General features: G+C 43.8%; 1 protein-coding gene across 3 annotated transcripts; it reads right to left on the bottom strand.

Annotated features, from left to right (window-relative positions):
- Window positions 1–338: 338 nt before the first annotated feature.
- On the bottom strand, window positions 339–22381 carry appa (amyloid beta (A4) precursor protein a). Of its 3 annotated transcripts, none has more exons than XM_027005591.2 (17): window positions 22127–22381; window positions 12976–13143; window positions 12423–12552; window positions 12090–12202; window positions 11378–11568; window positions 10256–10524; window positions 9761–9928; window positions 8142–8275; window positions 7589–7663; window positions 7173–7331; window positions 5893–6021; window positions 5485–5584; window positions 4618–4836; window positions 4449–4502; window positions 3803–3876; window positions 3266–3412; window positions 339–2914 (listed from the first exon to the last, which is right to left on the bottom strand). In XM_027005591.2, exons 1-17 carry the CDS (start codon window positions 22184–22186, stop codon window positions 2813–2815), a joined length of 2292 nt encoding a protein of 763 aa, XP_026861392.2. In that variant the 5' UTR covers window positions 22187–22381; the 3' UTR covers window positions 339–2812. The 3 variants fall into 3 exon arrangements, with proteins under 3 accessions (XP_026861392.2, XP_026861391.2, XP_026861393.2); XM_027005590.2 differs by having other exon boundaries at window positions 3785–3876; window positions 22127–22379; XM_027005592.2 differs by lacking the exon at window positions 9761–9928 and having other exon boundaries at window positions 3785–3876; window positions 22127–22378.
- Window positions 22382–23139: the final 758 nt, after the last annotated feature.

Here is a 23139-nt window from a genome sequence, read left to right as displayed (position 1 = left end):
CATTTTAATTTAGTCACTCAGTCTATGAAATGTACTTCTTTTACAGGCAGTGCAAACATTTTGCAAAAAATTGGTCCTGCTCTTGTGTTCCTTTCCTTGTGAGTCTTATAGTGCAAGATCATAGCCTTCTGAAGAATTCAGATTTAAATATTTGATTATCTAGTCTCATTCACTATCTATTGATTATCTAGTCTCATTCAATATAAATTGCCTGCATGCCACACACACACACACACACTTTAGATATACATTATAGGCATACCAATTACTGAAACATTAGGATTCAGGGTCTAGAACACTTAAGATTGTGTAAAGAATGATGAAACACCACACAGGGAAACTATGTACATTCAAAACTTTATTATGGAATACAGTGTATAAAGCATAGTTTTCCCAGTCAAAGCAAATGTTTCATACAGTTACAGAGAGGAAGAAAAAGTCACAGAAAATGAAAATGAAGAAACCCTGCTTTCTCTGCATCTACAGTGCAGTTCTGCCCACATCCCTAAAGCCTTCCTCAGCTTCCTCTGCAGATGTGATCAAATAACTGCAATTAGAGCCGCTTTAGCCTATGTAATTAACCAGCCACTGCTGAGTTTCCGCATCAGTCTTTTCATGCCTGATGAGACTGCTATAAGAGATCCTGCAATCAGCTCACTGAGAGGAAAAAATAGGGGGGAAAAAGAGGTTTTTAATTGTACACGTTCCTCCTTTTTGGTTTGAAGACACTCACCAGAGCAGTGCAAACGTTTTCTATGCATGCTAGATGGGTAGTGTAGTGTTTGTCACATTCATTAGAAGAGCTAGGTGAGACTTTTGAGTGGCTTGCTTACCATGCACATCCCCCTACCCAATATACCAAATCAGATGTGCAAAGGCTAGACCTGATCCTGGATCAGACTGCATGACCATGGAAGTAGAGCATCTCTTAGCAAGCAGCCACTCATTCAAGATCAGCGCCATTATATTAATTACACCCCCCCCCCCCAAATCAGGGGAACAGAATTGAGACTGTGCCACATGCACTGTTTCTCATTTAGTTCAGTGTTCAATTACCCTCTTTGCCATGTCTGTTCTATATTCCCCTGCTCTGCTAAGCACCCCGTATATGCATGACAAGTATCTGGCTCGCGTGGTCGCAATCTGGCATTCGGGGTGACATCCTGTAATAAGCCCGATAATTTAAAAAAAAAAAAAAGGGGAAGCAAAAGACAGAAGAGTGCCTGTAGACCGTGTAGAGCTAGGAGGGACATCACAAGCACAGCCCAAAGTGCTGCACCTGTTCCTCAACTTTGCCATAGTTACAGAAGCGAGAGGTGAGAATCCAGAGAGAGAACAAGAAAAGGAGAAAAAAAAAAAAAAAAAAAAAAAAAAAAAAACATTTGACGCCCCTGTGCAGCGTGAAAACCAGGAGAGGCTGAGGGCAAGAGGCATTAATTTTTTTTGCTTCTTCTTTTACGTTCGTTTTGCTTTTCTTTTACATCAGCACATGGGACCATACAAAAACACAAAGCTGGCTGGAAAGAACACGCGTACAATACACACAGTGAATGTGCCCCCCCCCTCCCAACCCCACTGTACCCACCCTCTGGGTAAACCCACGCCCCAGCCCCTGGAAATCCCATTACAAAACACATAACCACGTGATTTCAGAATGGAGACTGAAATTAAATAAAGTGGGTCATGGGAGCAACAAAATCCATCTCCGAAATGCATAGGATTAAAGCACTCTCAAACGTAAAGACATGTAATGTACACAGGCAGATTTATCCAGCCCCCAGGTACTGGAGGAACTCAGCAAAGTAAAAAAAAAAAAAAAAAAAAAAAAAAAAAAAAAAAAAAAAAAAAAAAAAAAAAAAGCATTGACCTTAAATTGTGTTTACATGATAAAGCAGAAAGCCAATTAGACTACATCCGTTTTCTCGTTACCGAAATTTAAGTCACGTGTTCACAAGAAGATACTAAATGTTTAAACCCTGCTAAAATGACGATCTCTACATGAGAAAGAATCCATTCAGATAGCAGAAGAGAGTTTTCTTCATGTTTTTCATCATGCACTAAATAGGTACAGCTAATTTTCCTGCATTACGGCAACACATTAGACGCAACAAAAAATTCTTCTAATCTTTCTCCTTTTTACAGTGATTTTTCTTTTTTTTCTTGAAAAACAAACCAAAATAAAAAAATCTTAAAATAAAGAGCTCATTCAAGAGTAGATTAATCTCATCACTATAATCATATCGTCATTATGATTTTATCCTTTATAACCCGGCATAATCCAACACAGCACAGCTGTCATCGAAGCGCACAAGGGAGACGATCAGGATAGGTGACTGTAGAAGGAGGGATGAGAGGAGAAGGAGGGACAGCGGAGGGATGAGGAGAGAGGGAGGGACAGCAGTGTCTTTAAACTTTATATCCCAGTGTTTAGCAGTTGAAGTAGTGTGGGAATGGACAGTGTGGGAACACTCTGGTAAATGTCCTTAAACAGACCTTGGATTAGCTAACTCTATCCAAGTTTGGCCAATATCGAGGAAGGGAAAAGACCTAACCTTGAATCAGTGCTTAAGGGCACTTCCTCGCCACGCTAGAAAACCAAGGTCTTGCAGTAGCATTAGAGTTGCAGTAGCAATGGGTTGACCAACTCACCCCACAGCCAGTGAAAGATGCAAGTCTTTTTGATTGACAGGGGAAGCGACCAATCATCTGTGGACTATGTGAAGTAAGCTCTTCCCTACACTGTCCAGAGTGGGGTTACAGGTAGTGGGGGTTAGAGATCAGGGGTCAGGGACTCAGCCTAGGAAATGGATCCTTAGTTATGCATTTGCTCAAAAAACTTATAGGTGGGATTCTCATAGCCATTCTGCTGCATTTTAGAGAGATGGCGCTCCTCTGGAGTGATAGCAGCATCCACCTGTGGCGGGGGGTGGGGTGAAAGAGGATTGATAACATTAATTTGCAAAATAATGAAGCGATGCTTATCTAAATATATATAGTAACATTATATTATTCAACAATAGCATCAAATCAACTGTATACACGCATGCAATAAAGACATGGAAATCGAGAGCATAGAATAAAGTAAATAATCTGAACTTCAAATGACAAATTGAGAATCAGAACTCAAGAACTGCAGAACTACGTAACCCGCATTTAGTTTCACATGAAGCGGACATGGCAGACTGAAAACAGGTCTGGCAGTCACATGCGGTTGAAGAAGGCGCAGAGGCACCGAGTCATGCTGCACCCGCCCACCCGTGCTGACCTCAATCACTCCGTGATGGATGGACGTGTACTGCTTCTTTCTCAGCATCACCAGGGTAATGACAATGATGGTTGCTATGACGACACCGCCGACCATCAGGCCAATAATAGCACCCTTGTTGGAGCTGACATCTTCTGCAAAAAACACCTAGCAAGTGAGGGAGAATGAGGGAGAGGCAGAGAGCGGGAGGGAGTCGGGGAGATAGAAAAAAGTGAAGAAAAGAAAGAAAGATATTAAAATAGCAGTGGGGATAACTCTAGCACTAGCAAGAATGCTCAGGGGAAGCCATGGCAGCTGCTATCGCAATGGGCCCCTGTTGCCATGCCAACCTGACCTTGTAACGTGGTAACAAGGACGATGCTGCAAGACTCTCCTGGCACCATGTTAGATCTGATCTTGGGAGATTGTGTATGCGGGGAAGGGAGACTAGAGTCTAGAAACCATCTCAAGTGTGTGTGCGTGCACGTACGCGTGTGGGTGTGTGTGTGTACGCGTGCGCACACGTCAGTGACTATATACCAGCTTCTGATGGTGCACCTCATAGCCGGCACTGCGCCTCTCCTCTGCCTCCATCCTCAGCTCAGGGACTTCCTCCGGCTTCAGCCCAGACACTAGACCCAGCGGGCGGAGGGTGGCAGGAGATGGAGCAAATGCTGTTATAGCACCATATTAAACACACTCCCCAATCCGTTATAGCACCATATTAAATACACTCCCCACTATACATCACAGACCCACCAGCAGCTTCATTAGGAACATCTTTACACCGGATTATTCATGCAACTGTCCAATCGGCCAGTCATGTGGCAGAGATGAAATGCATCAAATCATTCATAATTGGGTCAATGGCTTGAGTTAAGAATCACACCACCATGAATCCATGGACCCAACTCTCCTTGTGTCAACGGATCAGGCTGATGGTGGTATAATTGTGCGGGGGTATACTTTTCTTGGCACACACAGTGCCCCCTAATACCAATCGTGCCTTGTTTGAATGCCACAGTCTAGCTGAGCATTGCTGCTGGACATCACTTTATAATCATTTTAATACACCATATTAATATGGCATTCTTATGAAATTGACCAATTAGTGTATGTCCTACGGTTTCATTTATTTTAATCAATGCTGCCTTAAATTTGTTCTGACAGTTTTATGTGGCTTTATTACGTGTAATAAATGCACCTGGACTCGTAGGAAGGCCTCTGTCGGGGATTGGCCGAGCATCGACAGGTTCAACTACACGAAGAGTGGAAAAGACCTTACTGTCAGTGAACACGCCACATACTTATACTGTGGTGTACTTCATATTTTATGAAACTAGGTTTGAGAGACTTTTTGTGTGGGTATATACCATGGTTCTGGGTGTTGGGCTGGTTGAAGCTCTCAGGGTGGATGAAGCCCAGGCCATCCAGGCCCAGGTGCTGGGTGTCCTCGGATGGGAGCAGGTCCAGTGTGGCCGTGCTGTCAGGCAGGTCCGGCATCAGGGCGTCATTGCCATAACTCACCCTGCCGTCGCTCTGAAGCGATGCTAGCTGTGCCGACATCTCTTGCTGCTCACGCTGCAGGAGCTCTGAGTGTGAGAGAGAGAGAGAGAGAGGTGAGGGGCTTAGCTCTGGGACTGCCCCTGACCCGAGTCGTCTGCTTTTAGCCTCAGCGTTTGTAGCCGTGCATTTCCGTGGCTGACGAGCCGTGATGGAGCTGACCCAGCTCAGAGTAGAAAGCTGCACAAACATGGTGGAAAGGGAGAAAATTAGGGCCCGACGAGTTTGTGGAAGAAAGAGCTGAAATGAGCAAATTAAAAGAGCTGAGAGCAATAAAGTATCAGGGAAGCGCAGTGCAAAGCACAAAGGAGAGTGGGCAAGAGACAGAGGAGGAGATTAAAGACACAGAGATCAATGCTGGAGCTCTAATTAAAGCTGCGATTAATGAAAGAGTGGCACCAGAGTGCAAAAGAGTATAAACCATGGGGAGAGAGAGAAATAGACTATGACTGATTCAGGGACTCACAGATGGTCAAATGACGCATAGAACACAACACAACACACACACACGGTGGGGGTGGACAAAACAAGAAGAAGCAACAGATACAAGTCGTCATACTGTAATATGACACGATATGTAGTAACCTACATGAAATCAAGATGCAAGTGGTTATAGGTCATTAAATGTTTTTATGTGTAAGCTGTTGTGTGTGTGTGTGAGAGAGAGAGACACTCACCCACTTGATCCTGGATATCTTCCAATACACCGGGCACCTTGTAGAGAAGCCCCAGAGACTGGTTCATCCTCTCCTCAATCACACGCAGGTGGGTCAGCACCTGAAGGTGAAGCCAGAGGGCTTGAAGCATGAGGCTCTAATCCCTTTATCCTTTCAGCTGACTACAAAATGACTGAGGTCCTGAATCAATACAGGCCTTTCTGACTTCAAAAATCAAATGAGAAGTCAAATGTTATGAAATAACCCCCCCCCCCCCCAAGGCTAATCTTACAAGCTCAAATCATAAAATCACAAAAAGGCTTCAAAACAATCTGGATTCAGTCCCACAATATGGCAGGTGAGCACCCGACAGTCTGCCAGGTCATCCCATTCCCAAAGGCTGGAACAGGAGCGGCCCTGGCTGGCTACCTGGGGACGGATCTGGGCTGCCTTCTTGGGGTCCACCACGCGGACATGCTCAAAGTGTTTCAGGGTGTGCTGTCTGTCCTTCTGCTCCGCACGCACGTACTTCTTCAACAGGATGAACACGTGATGTGGCTAGAGGGAGAGAGAGAGAGAGAGAGAGAGAGAGAGAAAGAGTGGTTATTCTTCTTGGAATAGGACGCAGACCAAATGGTCAGCCATTATTCGTCATCCTGTTGCTGCCTTAGGTGCGAGTGTCGAGAGTTGGCAGCAGTCATATAGGCAGCCATATGGCATGCTTTCATGCTGTTAACGTGTATTAATATGTTAATGCGAATGTGCTGCCAGTAGCTTCGTATGTTTGATTATTTGAAAGGAATATGTGCTTTCCAACTCTTCTGAGGAGGCTAAATGTTCTAGTAATGGCTACACAAACATTCGAGAGCATAGAGACTGGACTGGAGACTGGAGTTTATGGCCAAAAGAAAAGCATCAACCTCTTAAAGGAGTTCTTAAGGAAAAACACACACACCTTAAGGGTGTTCGTGTGTTTTAGCAGTATGGTGGCGAGTCCTTTGGTTACTAGTACATACCTATATCCACACAATGGAATGCATTAAAAGCTAATGATATTTACTGCTTCGGTAGCAGCACTTATGAAATTCACAGGCATTTTTTTTAAAACCAAGATTTTACAGTAGGAATAATTACATTTTCCTGTCAATTACATTTATGGCCTAATATTGTTAAATATAAGAAAATGAGGCCTCAGTAGTAGCAGGTCTAGAATAAGCATCTCCTCTTTGAATAATCAAATTCTCTTCTCTCCTTCTCTGCTCCCCTTTGTGTGTCTGCATACAGTCTTAACTGGAACAGGCAAGAAAATGAAAAACGAAGATTGGATTGAGTATGAGGCTAAAGGAAAGAGAGGCGGGGGGGGGTACTGGAAGGGGAGATAAGTGTCAGGAAAGCAGTGGAGCAGAAAACGGGTGAATACGCAGAGGGAGAGGAGGAGGGATGGAGAGGCACAGATGGTGAAGGGTTATGACTGGAAGTCAGAGCTGTGTGAAAAGGTCTGGGTGTGTCTATGTGTGGAATGGTTTTTGCTTGTGCTCTCCTCTGTACATTATCTGGTTGGCCTCAATACTCGGAGCAAGAAAGGCAGCAACAGCCAAGCTAAGACGTTTAGTATATCTGTGGAGGTTTTAAATACTGGATTTGTGTGTGTGTGTGTGTGTGTGTGTGTGTGTGTGTGTGTATATATATATATATATATATATATATACCCGTGGCTGGTCAGCCTGCAGGGCTGTTAGAAAGTTCTCGAGTGCTAGGCGGCGGCGGTCATTGAGCAGGGCCTCAACACGGGCCATGTGGGTCTCTACCAGCTGCTGTCTCTCGCTTGCAGCCTCCTGCTCCAGTGCTTCCACTTTCTCCTGGAAGTGCTGCTCAGGGAGTTGGGGAGGAGAGAGAACAGTTGGGTACAGAACAGAAGAGACTTTTATTGAGGCATTCCTTTCTGCAACGATCCTCCTTCCAACTTCTCGAAGAAGAAACCAGAGGAGCGGAGGAGAGGAACATCAAATCTGAAATTTGAGCCCAACCTTAATAAAACCCCAAAGGCTGAATTTCAGGATGGTGTGTGCGTTATGCCTTCAGGGGAAATTTCCAGGTGCTGAAACCTCAGCTGGGCGGCGCTCACCTGTATGACTGCCTTTTTGTCAGCGCGGGGCAGACTCTTAGACTGCCTCTCTGCTTCCTCCCACTCTCTCATCACCTGCACAGTGGAGAAAGCCCACGATGAGGACACCACGTCATGCTTGCATTCTGGCTTGTTCACAACTTGGCTACCTGCAAGTCCCGAACTCTTATTACGTGTTCTCCCTCTGTCATGCAGGTAACACCACCAAGCTGGGAAGGCTGAAGCTCTGAGGCATGTTAGGCTTGCAGTGTCATATTCCGATCTGCTAGCCAGACCTTATAAGCGTCTCAACCTGCCTGGACTGCCAGTAACTTCTTACATGAGGACGAGATCAGCCGAATGAATGGCTGAGTCACTGCACAAAATGGGGATGACCATTTTGTCTTCCAGGTGGAATCCAATTACAGTGCGTGTCATCAGCCATCAGCACTGTACTTCTTGGTCTGTCTGTACCGTGTACAGTGTGCATTTGGGTGTCCTGCTTCGTCAGTCCTCTGCCCAGCAACACTGGCCTCCCCTTAACTGGCCATCTCAGCCTGCCGAACACCCTTACCTGAGACATCCTCTCGTGGTGCTTTGCTTCTAGACTCTCCTTGGCCTTCTGGAAGTGCGCATGCTCATTCTCGTCGGCTGGGGTCTCCAGATAGCGGTCGACGGCGTCCGAGGAGATGGGTGAAGTGGTGGGTACTGCAGGCAGAGAGATGTGGTGGTAGGATAGTGTTTAAAAGCAACAGGCAATGAGCTGAGCTGAGTGGAGTAGAGGGAGCAGAGCCAACACCCCCCCCAACTAACACACACACACACACACACACACACACACACACACACACACACGATTAGTCTGGGCAAGAGCAAGACACAGCGCATGTCCAACTGCAGTGTTAGTCATTCAGAGAGTAGACTGGCTAGAGAAATATCTGTAAAATTAAGTCTGAAAACGGGGCCAAAGTAATCAGAGATGTAAACAATTTCAAATTGAATTCATCAAGCATGGGAATCAATCTAAATCAGCAACATTTTGTTAGTGTCAGTCACAGTACAACAAATTCCTTATGGGAAGGGAATTGGGGATGCTTTTTCATCTTTGCACCATAAATAATGTAACTGCTAAATTACTTCTGACATGTGAGTGGACTCCGCAGTCTCATATAGTCATATCGTTTAACTGAAGGTTTTGGATCTTTCAGTGAATAAACAAATGAATGGACATATGAGTTTAATCAAATGACTTAATTCAAAAGCACACTGGTCCCAGGGATACATACCAGCTGGTTTTGCTTCCAATGTGAAGAATGTTAAGAACTCATGAATTATAGCACTGGAAGCGGAATTTATTTTGACATCATGGACAAAAGCTTTCATTTTCAACACTGCGCAAAAATATACTGCATGTCCTACAGTTTAAAAAAAAAAAATCTTGCATTTGGCGAGAATGAAATTCCTAAAGTTGTCAGTACTGGTCTGTAATTAAATTAGTCCAATAACCTATACTCTTAGGTACAAAATTTGAAACCTGATCCCATTTCAACAGGAAGAGGGAAATTTTTAGAAGCACTTTCCAGTAAGCATTTTGAAACTGAGCCTTGTTGGTAGTTCTTGAAGGACTGTGATGAGGGGAATGGTTGTGTGACCAGGGCTTACAGAGCAGAAAAGAAAGGGGAGAAAGAGAAAAACAAAACAGGAGGAAGTTCCAAAAGTCAATCATGAGCACTCTCATGAGTTTAAAAGGTCAGAGGGTCATTCAGGGCATGATGAGCAAGCAGTCAGGACTGCAGAGTCACTGCAGCACAAAGGCAAGCGTGTGATCACTCACACACACACATACGCTTGCACGCACATATGTATGCATGCACACGCACACGTGCGTACATGGTGAACGTTAGTCAGTGGAAGAACACCAGATGGAAGGGAGCAGCTGAGCCAAGCTTTGTTGTCATGTATAAACCAAGCTGTGGCTTTCCTAGTGAGAAACATATAGAGAGTAAGACGCTAACGTGCTAATGCGTCTTCTCAGATGCTCGCGCACGCTGCGGGAGGCTGTTCGTGAGGGTGTTTGAGCGGGCGCGGCGGGGGGTGAACTCGTGTGAGAGAGAGCTCATACACCAGGACAGAGAGTGACCGCAGCCACGGTTGACGACGATGACGGAGAGTGGGACCACACATGCGACTTACACACACTGCCGCAGACGGACAGGCAGTACTCCTCCGAATCAAAGTTATTGCGGTTGCCTCCACAGCCACCGTAGATGAAGGGCGCACAGCGGCCCTCTTCCCTCACAAAGTACCAGCGGGGCAGCATGGCCCGGCATGGGCCCGTCTCTGCACTCGCCCCGCACACGTCTGAGAGGGGGCACGCACGCATCAACATGCAGCCACGCACACGCCCATGCGTGCGCCCGCGCACACACACCCACACACACACACACACAAATTCATGCATGCAAGCACACATCCATGTACGTACGCACACAAGCATGCGCACGCACACACACACAAAATGAAAATGTGGCTCTTAATGGGTCACTGTATTTAACACAACCATACTCTTGCATTTTTGATGATCTATGAAGTGACATGTTGAAATAATGAACATACATAAACATGCTCACTGTTCTTCTGACACACACACACACACACACACACACACACACACACACACTCTCTTACCTCTGACTACTTCCTCCACAGATTCTGTGGTTGTGGTCGTGGTGGTAGTCATAGCAATGCTGGTGGTCTGCTCATTGTCACCACGCTCATCAATCATCTCATCATCTTCTTCCTCCTCCTCCTCTTCTTCCTCCTCCTCTTCTTCTTCTTCCCCATCTCCATCCTGGTCATTATCCAGAGTCTCCTCTTCATCTTCAAGGTCTTCATCATCCTCTGCTGCTGTAGGCTCCACCTCTGTCTGCTTCACTGGCTCCGCCTCCCGAGCCATACTATACATACGGTTAAGAACACAGGAAAAAAAACCCAAACAAATTTATGGTTCAGTTATGTTTTCACACATCAATATGCCTGAGTGGTTGTTAGTTTGTGGATATACAGTCCAGTGGGTAATAGCATCATGCGTGTGCACACACACACACACACACACACACACAGGAGTACATAGGTTCTACAGTCTTCTTTAGAACCATTGCTATGATGAGACTGGTTCTTAAGCAGATTGGATTTGTGGATCTAAACAAGCACAAACCCATGTGCAGAAAGAGCTGTGTTGCTATCCAAATGCAGCCTAAACTGGAAGGGGAATAAAAACAAGGCTCATGTTTATCAAGTATCTGCATTGATCTGCCAGACCATTATTAATCTATTCTTTAAGATATGAAAAGAAGACACTGGTTGAGATCAGCTTTCTGGCTTAAGGACATTTAGGGCCCTGGTTCCATGTGATTTAGATTTTCTTTCAGGTTTTAGGGAAAAGACACAGACATATTGGACACGTGACAGAAATTGGATGAGACTGCCACACACAGGAACAGAATTACATGTTTGGTTGGTGTGTGTGTGTGTGGGTGTGTGTGAGTATTTTATTGTAATCTCTTTGTGAACAAAATGTCCCCACAGATACTACTGATCCAAATGAGCAAAAAACATTTTGTTAAAAAACAAACAAACAAACACAAACACACACACACCACCAACAAAAAACGGCTGAAAGACTTTGGATGTGAGGTTTGGAGTAAATTTAGCTAAAGTAATATCAGGACCCATCTCAGCAGTAACACAGTCTGGTGCCAAATCTCCATATATACACACTAACCCAAAGGGTGTGTCTGTGTGGCACACCTGTTATCGGTGTAGTCGTTCTCGGCACCTCCCCACCACACATCGGAGTCGTCCTCCTCCATGTCGGCACTGTCTGTCTCTCTCTCTGCCTCCACCGGGCAGCACACAAACTCAACGCCGCGAAAACGGTCAATTGCGCAGGGCAACAGCATCCCATAATTGTGGAGGTTCATGGTGTGGTCCCCGCAAGACTGCAGAGAGAGAGAGAGAGAGAGAGAGAGAGAGATAGTAGAGTTGGAAAGACACATTCAGTAGGACTTGATTCCTTTCAAAACAATTTCAATCATCTGTTTACTAGTGGGAAAGGCCTCTATTGTGCCTACAGGGACAACGTCGGGATACGGAAGGAGACTGGCCGTGGTACGGGAATGATCTAATAAGTAGGACTGACAGGTGCATCTTAAGTCCTTGAGAGATGCTCAACAACTATCCTGGGGGACAACGTGCTGGAGAAGCGTTGTCAAAATGAAATCTCTACCAGCGAGTCTAGACATGCATTTGTCTAACCAAGACAAAGGCTGAATTTCCATACCAGCTCCAATGGCAGCAGAAGCCATTGAAACTGCTTCATGTTTGACAAGTCATGCAAACATGCCTCATGTGTAATGCCAGGTTTAATGATGTGATGCTCACGGGTCAAGGCATTATTTACAGTAGCTTGATGTGAGGTTTCTGTATAGTTCTAAATTAGTCCTGTCCAGTGTCCCCTCACCTCTTTGGCCACGGAGTGCCAGTGTAGGTGGCTCTCACACATGTCCATCCGCTCCTGGTGCAGGAACTTACACTTGTCAGGAACCAGCAGGGCATCACTCACAAACTCCCCGACTAAGGCAAAAGGTTTATCAAAAATGCATGAAACCTGCACATATGCAAATCGATGCCAAACGTAATTATACATTTTAATGTCAGACACTGTGACTAGGAAATAGGTATTGGCATAACAAATAGGTGTTATCTTGTCCCTGGAGGACCAGATCCCTGTCCCATGAACAAAATAGGTAGCAGAGAGGACGGACACACACACAAACAAACACACACACCATACCTAGGCAACGGTAGGGCACCACGATGTGTACATGACTTCGGCACGGCTTGCGACTCTTCTTGCACCAGTTCTGGATACTAACCGGCTGATTGGCCTCTACCACATTTGTGATCTGCAGCTCTGGATACACCTGCAGGAATGTTAAGTTGACCGTTCAGCCGAGCAACCCCCCCTCCCCCCCCCGCCCCCAACACCACATGCTTTGTGCACAGTCACTCTCCCTCATCCACATCAGTCCATTCACCAAGATGCTAGGACATCTGGACCCATCTGTCCCGTGGAGCTCTCGTGGCATCTTTGACAACAACGCTCAGTCCCCTCTCCCTCACAGGTCAATGTCTCACGAATGCGCTGGACAATTTAGCACTTTTCTTATTGGCTAATTACTAAAATCCTTCAGGAGCCGAGTCACGTCAGCCAGATCTGTCCCTCCCTCTCTTCATAGCCCTTCACTTCTTCCCTCCCTTTGCTGTTTTGCACATCCACCCTCCTCTGCACCACCCCTCTCCGAATCATCTCCGGCCTGCCCTTCTCCCCACGGGTCGTGGCCTACCTCCTGGCAGTACTGGAGGATGCCCTCTTTGGTGCCGATGCAGCTCTTGGTGCCTGAGGGATCCAGCTCCCACTTGCCAGTCTGGACGTTGACGTGCATGTTGAGCTTGCCGCAGAACATCGCCACCTGCGGCTCGGCCAGCAATCCCGCAGCCTCCTCTGACGGCACCTGGGGAGACAAGCGGGAATTTGACTTGCACATTTTGTAGCTGATGGGCATAAAGTTTTTTTTTTTTTTTTTTCCATTTTAACACTGTCCAGGATATCTTATTTAGATTTGGAAGCAGAAAGTGGTTGAGGTTTTGTACACTCATGACACCATTCCTCATATAGCGGAGACAGGCATTTATTTGTGGATGAGAAGAGTATATTTTTGTTGTTAAATTTTCACCATGCTTCTCACAGGGATGCTCAAACTGTCCCTCCTTTTCTTCAGTGCTGTCACATTCACCCATTTATATTGCCTTAGAAAACTGCTGCCTTGTAATTATAAAACATCTACAACACACCCGGCACCACAAAACAGTCCTGCACATGTCAGCGGCTGGATTCATGGGAAAATAAGAGGCTGTCAGCCATTAAGAGAGTTTTACAAGACATTCCAGGATCACTCGGAGAACATGCACATAACATAATTTAGAGAAGAAACTTATAAACATTTGATAAACGTGGCATGATGGACAATAAGGTTTACTAATGGAGGCATGGCGACCCCACCCATACAGCTTTGTTAAAATGCTGTTTTACCTAAAAATTGCATCCTGTATAATTACACATGCATAGATTGCTACAATGCTTAAATTAATCTGCTGTATGGGGTGGAACAACGCTGATGTCATCAGGAAAGGAAGGGAAGACCAGCTTCTGCTGGTTGCCCCGAATAAGGCAAATTCACAAATCAGCTACGGGCATTCTGCCACTGGTCTACAGGTGGCAGCACTGATGAGCGTTTACTGTAAATGGGCCCTAGAGCTTTTTACTATCAAAGCTAGTGTGGAAAGCAACAGCAGTTAATAAAACAGAAACTCTTATTTTTCTCACCAGGTCTTTTATTTCTGTTTGATTTGTGCGATTCCTGTGCGAGAAGGTATTTTTGCGGGCGAGTGGGAGCATAGAGCAAAGGCAAAACATCACTCAAAGACGGCATTGTGTTGTGGCCGAAATAACAAAGATGGGGGGGGGGGGAAGCAAGGTAACATTTTCTGTTCTGTGATCGTGTTAGAACACTGAATGCGCCGTCAAGACGACAGCAGCTCGTTTGTGAAGAAGCGGAACACGTTATGAATAGAGTGGACTACTGGAAACATCTGATACACACTACACATATAAACACACACACACACAGTCTCAGGCAGATCAGATCACTGCTCATTTGGATTGGGATGTGAAGTCAATGTCCTTCAAGGTCACCCACACATACAAGGTGCATGAGTGCAAATCCCTTGCAGTATGTATATACACACACACACACACACACACACACACACACACACACACACACACACACACACACACACACACACACAGAGAGTCAGTTCTTCTCAGATCAAACAAATCCCACCCATCTGTAGCCCAACAAGGTAGGGACTAGGGACAAATTTCCACACAATCAATGAACCTGAAAGTGCTTCTTAAAGTGAACAGCCTAACGCATAAGAGAGTCCACATCAGTGATGCCATGAGATTCACGACTTCTCCTTCAAGCCTTCCCAAATGATCGAATGCATCTTCCGAGACATCGTAACAAGATACGACGCTAATCGATATGCCACTGCTGACTAGCAGTCTGACACAAGGATCGGAAAAGGGCACAAGAGCAAGTTGCCTTGTAGGTGACTGACATTTAGTATGTGCTAGACTAATCACATTTAGGTAATTAACATTCAGGGAAAGCATAAGTTCACACAGCATGAGCAGAGTGGAGTTGGACTAGAGAAAAACAACTATAGAATATAATCTCCATCTAGCAGAGGAGATGGTTACATAGTGATAACTAACTGTACAAGACAAACTTGCCACTGAAAGAGTGCCATCAGGCTATCTGAACTACTTCCGTTTTTTCTTTGATCTTAAATTTTTTTAAAAATCCCTTCACAAAAGCCTCGTTTCAAATGTTCAAGTGCACTGTGGGTGTTTAAAAAACCAAAGTTTGCAATAAACCTTTTTTTTTTTTTTTTTTTTTTTTTTAAATTAGCTCCCCACCTCTGTTCTCCAAAACTAAAAAGATTATACCCGAGGGTTCGTAAAGTTATTAGTCAGTTATTACTGGCCTCAGTCTAAGAAAAGATGGCCATAAAATTCACCCTGGCAAGTTACCTAGTCACAATTACTAACCCATAATATTCACATAGGCCTGCTGCAGCCAGCCACTGGTTGCCCTTGCTACCTCTTTTCATGCCACTCTTGCCAGTGTTGTTGGACAGGGAGGCTCTGGAGAGAATCAAATAAACCCCAGGCCAAGATCAGAGCCTGGGACACGCTTCTCCACTGATGGTGGGCACACAGAGAGTGCTTAGGCTGCTTGGATGGACACTGATAAGAAAGCAAATGGACACACTTGAGTTTATCTTTCGTAAAAGGGTTTAAAAGGCAATTTCCAGTACTCAAAATGGGCTATAGGAGAACTAACCAATAACTTCAACACGGATAAAATGTCGGTGAAGTCAAAGTGATGAATGGAGTGAAAGGATGTGGGATTACAAACCCATCATTTAGGGCTGACCTGAAGTTAATACTTCAGTATTATTTTGGGGACATGCTCCTGTTGGAAGGAATGAACAATGCAGTTACTAATGAGTAGCTTGAGCTAACCAGGTAACTTTAGCCCTTTGCTCACCCACACCCATCTTTGGGCATGACAGGAGTAAGTCAACTTCAGAATCTTCACCATTCTTCCCAATTCTCTGTGTAGACCTGTAAATAACCTTACACCATTTGTCTGGATGTTTGCTGTTCAAAACAGAGTTATTTTTTACAATCATGAAAGAAATTACCATTACCAATTTAATCCTTAACTAATGAGAAAACCTCCTTGTTAAAAGTATAATAGCAATAGATTAAACTGCAAGACTTGACGCAACCATGCCTTCAGTCTGATAAGCAAAACAGGCTCAACTAAAAACACAGTGGAATCATGCTGAGATATGATCTTCACTCTCTTCAAATACAATTTCAAATAAAGTAACAAGAGCAAGACTTCTCAGATTTTAGAAGGAAGTGAAAAACAGATCATACTGTTCCACAATGCAATTGAACTATTGACTGGTATGGGTCACCTTCTCTAGCTGACCCAAATTAACACATAGTTCATTGTGGGTGCGGCTTCCTCACAGACCAGGATGAATTTCCCACCATCTGCTGTGTTTGCACTTTCAATCACATTTGCATGCAAAAGCTTTAGCATGTAATCCGCTCTAAAGCAGCCTCTGAGACTTGGCTCACTTTTAGTTGTGAACTTGTGTTATCAGAGAGGAACATTTGTGAACCCCTCACCTAACAGACAGGGTTTCAGAGCTGTGCTGTAATATTCTTTGACTGGATATAAGAAGAGTAAGAGATTCCTGGTCATAGCAACTTGAGTTGTTCAAAAGCTGATGAGACACAGACAAAAGTCTGTCAATGATTAAAAACCCTCTATACAAAATTTAAATACTTATTTAAAAATTCAAATAAGCAGCATACATTCAATATTTTTGGGTTTATGCAGGATAACAATGTAAACTGTTTACCAAAGACAAAGAAATAACAGCTACGTAGTAAACCTCCACAGAACACAAAGCAAATGGTGGAGAGTGATAGCAGATTTGGGTGTGCCTGTCTGAGAGAGATAGAGGTGGTAATCAAAGCGCACACACAGTTAGGGGGGGAAAAAAAACAAAACAAAATCATCTGAGCATTCCCCTTAAGCTTTCAGGCATGTGTGTAAAATAATATCCGCTATTCGTTGCTAGGACCAGATCCTCGGGGTGGGTATGCATTGCGATGATTACAGGGCAGTCTGCCTCTCGTTTTCCCTCATACTGCCTGCCAACATTCCACCCTGCACTGCACCAACTCACTGACACGCGTGCGCGCACGCACGCACGCACACACACACACACACACACACACACACACACAAACACAACCACCACGACAAAGACAGCGGAGATGTGTGCTCTTACAGATACTGGCTGTTGCCACACCAACCCCCCACTCAACTGCTCTGACGCCACTCAACAATCCATCCATTATCTCACCCCCACAATCCCATTTGGAAGAGACCCCCCCTCCACCCACCCCTTTGTGCCAATATAGGACCAGTTCAGCAGTCTCTATATAAAGGTTTTTTATGGTAAGATTACAGTCAAGAATGCTAATCTTTGTTCTAAAACAACAATCTACCAGTATGTGAATAGCCTAAAGATGTGAACAGAGTTAGATGCCATGTATTCATCAGTGGGCAAATGTTGAATGATAATTCTGAAAGGGAACTTTTAAGTTGTAGCATCACTTTGCTCCATTGGGAATAAAAATCATTGAAATGCATTGTGTTGGAGGAGAGGTAAGGACAGAGGTGGATGAGAATGACGGAACTCTGTCTCTGAATGACAGAGTCGAGCCCTTGGCCAGAGAGCCTGCAGGGAACCCACTGCGATTTCTCAGAAGTGCTACGCTGCCCGCTGCCTGACCTCCACCTTCACCATGGCAACACATAAGTCAACCTGTTTGGTGCCCTTGTTACAGAGAGACGCATATGGACTGTAACTCATTCTCTTTGTCTCTTGATGGAAGATCTGTTGCCTTCAAGCCTTCGGTGGGGGAGGGAATGATGGAAGATACACAATACCTAGTTCTGGCAAATGTAATACCACAGTGCACCTAAACGTGATCTTACCAGCTATTTCTTAGTGTTGCTGACAATTCTTATGGTGAAGCATGAGAATGTGGGGCACCAAACAGGTTTTACAACTCCTTCAGGAAAAACTACTCCCACTTCCTTTAAATTTAGGTCATCCCTCAAAACAACTCAACATATCTGTTACCTTCTCAGACATATTCTTGCCAGATCATTCTAGTTGAGAACAATCACATGCACTGTACACAGACCGTGGGGTGCACACAGCAGAGGGTGAGCCATTTGTCTTTACGTCACCCGTGGCCAGACAAACAGAGGAAGTGTTCCTTTTTATTTCAGTGAATAAGAGCGAAACAAGAAAATCATGAACAGCTTTGCATGGCCAGCAAATGTCTACCACACCACCCTGTCATAAGTGACCTAAAATTAGTCATAAAATTTTTTACTCCTACTAAATTTTATATATATATATAAATAAAATAATTATATAGCATCACTCAATTTGTGCATATACATAAATAACATTTTTTCTTCAACATTTCCGTATTTTGTCATCATATGTCTGTGCAGGGAAAAAACAGCATGAGCTCTTAGATGTACAAATATATGCTTGCCTTAGATCTTCACATGCTAGTCTAGACCTACATCTTGCATCATCAAATTCTCAGGGCACTCCACTAATCCTCTCCAAACAGCCTGAGCATGATTTGGTAATGGAAATATCACGCTTTACTGTATCAAAAGGAAAGCAGGGGGAGGTGGGGGGACAGGACCCTACGGTGACAGGAATGAGAGCAGGGTGACAGGAATATTGCACCCTGGCCCAGCTCAGACATGGTTCTCTGGGGGAGCGCTAATTATAGCCCAGGTGCTGTGCATCGATGGGTAGTCTGGGTGTTATAGCAGCCCCTGAAAAGTGCAGGTGGAGAAGGGTCCAGCCATACACAGCCGCGCCTGTGTAACGTTTGTCGTGCCCATGCACTTGAAAAATAAGCCTAAACTCACAGAGATTCTCTATGAAGATGCAGAGTATATTTCTATGAATCAAAGAATACATGTTATTTTAACTGGTTTATTCTTTGCTCTGTTCCGTGTTTGGAAAAACATTAAATGAAACAATTAAGTTGAAAGATTCTGAAACCACCATCGTTAACGTAAATATTTCTTTTTTCCCCCCCTTCAGTAAGAATCTAAAGTGAAGCCAAACCCACAGCTCATCAGGCTATTACCTGTAGTGAGATCACACCATAATGCCATGGGTACTGTTTCCCCGGTTTCCATTCAAGACAAAGCCCCATGGACCATTTGAGCTCTGTGCTACTCACACTTCCTGATTATAGTCAACTGTGAAGGTCAAAGGTCATTCGCCCCCACTAAGCAACAGTCCCGTTGCCAAGGCAGCACAACCACTGGAGAATATGTGTTAGCTATGGATCTCATAATCTACGCCCCCCCCCCCCCCCCCCCCACCCCCCGTCAACCAGCCAGCAGGAAGTTGCCCAGCTTCATCTTCTCTGTACAACAGAATTGAGTTGCATCTGCATCTGCATGCGGTAACAAATCAGCCATGCCAATACAGGCAGGACAAATCCTGGTCAGCTGGCCATCCCAATTATACAGCGATCTACTGTGCCGCTCATCTCTCCAGACACAACATCCCTCACCTGCTGACAGACCGTGCTGTAGCCAAACAAAGACCCGTATTCAGTGCTGGGCTTTTCATGGTGATCAGCTCTGAATGCTTTCCATTCCACTGCAGGAAACATGACCTTTCAAGAGCTGTGGCTCAAAATGAAAAGGCTGTGGTACAAGGCTAATTGAAAAGAACACACAAGAAGGCACATCGGTCAGAACAAAGAACTTGTCCATGATGATAAATAAGTGTAGGACTTTCGGAATAAAGATTTAGGTTTCTCCTCAAAGTTCAGTATAAAATTCATTGGATGTACAAACTTTTCTTCGTCATTTGAAGTTTCTATATAAACAGGCAGAATCAAGTAATAAAAGCAGTAATGACTGGTATTTAGGCAGTGGGTTTAGACCAGAAATTATTAATTTAATTGAGGCAAATTTTTTTAATAAAATCTAGATGTCTAAAGGTTGGCAAATTTGACTGAAGGGTAATTGGTATAGCCTAAATACTATCAAAATGTGTGTACCAGGATTGTCATAATTAACATGACACTACACCTGGAAAAAGCATAGTAAAAAGTAGTAAAAATACATGAAAACTACATTATTGGAACAGAGGATTTTCATTAGCCATAATTCTGAATTCCAAGGCCATACACAAAGAAACTGGTTAAAATAATGGTGGAGAGCCGTCAATCTAGTGAGGTGGCTAGTGCTGTAGTCACCTCGTGAACGTCTCGTCATACTCATAAAAGGAACACAATCATGCTCCTTTATTTTGAAAGGTCTGTGCACCCTATGAGGAACACCTAGCAGGTAAACCTCAGTGCAACCATTATTTAAGTCACCCAATTATTGACTTTAATTAAGGTGTCACTGGAATTAAAGATAATTAGCATGGGATGACAATTATACTGCTATTCCAAATTCATTTTGATATAGCTGTTCCACTAACATAGCCCACATACGTCGTACTAAAGTTGTCACCTGAGCTTATTGCTTATTACTTGGGAAGTTATTTCACACAAGATGAAATCTGAGATATTGCGCTCGACAAAGACATACGTTGTTACAATCCAGGCAAGCCTTGAGACGTCTTCATCACATGAATCTAGCTGTTATAAAGCTAAACGTACGTTTCTGATCAGTTTATTTCTAAGGTCATAGACACGTACATTTGTATTAGATATAAGGACCGCAAATTCCCTCAGTCAACTCGCGAGTTTTCTATGGCCTATAGGTTATGTAGCCTCGTGGAGAGCAGACGGTTACCTTGAAAATACCACACTGACGGTGGAATTCGTGATAACGTGGTCAATCTAAAATGTAGTTCAGGACAAGATATGACTTGCAGTAACAAAAACGAAGGCTTGGTATTTTGAGAGAACAGCCTTAAGGTTGAGAGACTACTATGTGAAGTTCTGCCGTAGACCGCATAACAATGCCAGTTGCTTGTTACGTTCAAGAAAAGCTTGTATTTACTTGTTCAGACAACTACTATATAAAAAATGTTGTTTCAGGCAGACTCCCACTGACTTTACTGGCATAGTTACTGCAGTTAACCGCCGCCATCTTGCTTCTGTCTGGATACATCCAACCATCCCTACCCACGACATGTAGGTAACATGTTGACGGAGAAATATTCATTAAAAAAGCAGAGCTTGGCAAACAGAGGTGGTCATGTTCCTTGCTAATTACTACACAGGCCTTCCATCTGTACAGTCAAACAAACCGTTACATTAACGTAAAGAAAAAAAATGAAACATAAAAATAACATTTCTTCACACCCACTTCTGAACAGCACCGCTAAATTTAACCAGGACTACAACTGCGCAATTTTTAGACAACGGTCTAGATTTCTACAAACCTACACTGACACCAACATAAACTTATTTTTTAAACGAACCGATGGAACAAGTACATATGTAGCCTCGCGGATGGTTATATTCTCTCATACGTTTCGCGGTCAGTAATTTAAACGTAAGCTGTGGGTATTACTGTATCTTGTCCCCGCAAAAATAATTTGGCCCGTATGTGAAGACGACCTCTATACAAAAACGTTTTCTTTGTTGTTGTTAAACGTTTATTGCAGGCTACGTAGAGAAGTGTGAGACACAATGGCATAATGTGATCTATTATCAGCATATATAAAAAGGATATAGGCCCATTTAACGATAAACAACGAACCCCTTTCGGAAATATAGCTAAACAACTTAAATATACACTGGTCAGGTAAATAAAATAACCGGTTCAGTCTGATTTCAATAACACGAACCAGCACAAAATCTTGTCTACCGAAATTTAGGATTTATAACGTGATGTATTATTATTATTAAGCGTTATAACTGCGTTTCTAAATATTCGTGCTAGCGTAGCTGTTACCATTTATCCCCGAGGTAGCCTCAAGGTGAGATTTTGTTAGCCCTTAAAAAAACATAACCGTTCTTTCTGGCTTATAAAGCACATAACCGATACAAATAGCCAAAATGTGCCCTCGATGAGGGGAAATGTGTTTAAAGAAATATTTTTGTGTATTTTGTTTTACAGTGCTTTAAATACATGCCATCATAGTATTGACGAGTCAGGCAGGTTGAAATATACAGCGGTATATCGCTGCGGAGTCCCGCTGCTCACCCTTGTCGTATCTACAACACAACGCAACATTTCTGTATTTCATCCTTACCTCAACCGCCAGTGCCGAGGTCGCAACCAGCAACAGCAAGAAAACCCCGCGGTCCCCCATTCCGAATGATCTTTTACAACGCTCCCAGTATTCTGTATGCTACCGAGTTTCTATGTCGGCTACAATACGACGTCGACGTATCCGTTCGTGTCGGTCCTGTGAAAAGTGTGATGACTGTGAGGCTGTACAGCTGCTCGAACGCGCGTCACCTGACCGGACAGACAGAATGCAATCAAAGGAGGCTGGGAAAAGGAATGACTCAAATGTGTGTAGTTCTGCAGGATATTATTGCGACTCTATTCACCCCAGTATCTTTAAAATCAATAGAGATGTAATTAATCTGTGAGCTGTTTTTATACATATTTGTATACATCATTGTGCTAAGAAGCTTACTTGAAACGATGGTAACGTTTTCTACGTGCTTCAGTATATTAAACCTGTTTTATTTTATTTTTATTTGTGAACTGTTTTACTGGCAGTATAGCACAGCAAAAAAAAAAAAACGGGGGCGTAGGCAACATTTTATTATAGAACGAAATAATCTTTGCTGCCACGATGTGGTGATTCGTCAGACAGCAGCTGCTTGAAGATATAACCTGGTTCAAAGTCTTCTCGGAGGATTCGTTCTGTGCTGCAAGAGCTTAATTGATACGATAGTGCTGAATTATCCAAAGGCAAACCAAGGGCTTAAACAAATCTGCTTATATTTCAACACAATGAAAATTAATTTTCATTAATTTAATAAAAATTAATACTCATACTAATTTTTAACCAGTCAGCTCCAAAGCTTTACACTTCTCTCTTTTGAAAGTAGTACGACTGCAGACTAACCCTACTGACTGGGCTTCTCAGTGTGTAAGAGATAGAAAGATACTATTAGACTCTGGTGTAGCCCATTAAACATAGTTTCTGTTAATAAAAGGATTTACAGTGATAAACATGACTTTTTGAAATCAAAAATCCAAAATCCAAAAAATGTAAAACAAAGATTTTGTTATTCAGGTCAACCAATT

This window comes from Electrophorus electricus, chromosome 16, assembly GCF_013358815.1.
Source record: "Electrophorus electricus isolate fEleEle1 chromosome 16, fEleEle1.pri, whole genome shotgun sequence".
Classification (NCBI taxonomy): Eukaryota; Metazoa; Chordata; class Actinopteri; order Gymnotiformes; family Gymnotidae; genus Electrophorus; species Electrophorus electricus.
Note: the sequence above shows the minus strand (reverse complement) of the source record. Positions and strands in the feature narration are given on the sequence as shown.

Excerpts from the sequence above, each read along its gene's own strand:
- appa (XM_027005590.2), bottom strand. The coding sequence starts at position 22,186 with ATGGGGGACCGCGGGGTTTTCTTGCTGTTGCTGGTTGCGACCTCGGCA. Across the intron at positions 12,553-12,975 it reads TCCTCCAGTACTGCCAGGAG|GTGTATCCAGAGCTGCAGAT; the intron begins GTAGGCCACGAC and ends ACATTCCTGCAG. Across the intron at positions 5,585-5,892 it reads CAGCCCAGATCCGTCCCCAG|GTGCTGACCCACCTGCGTGT; the intron begins GTAGCCAGCCAG and ends CTTCACCTTCAG.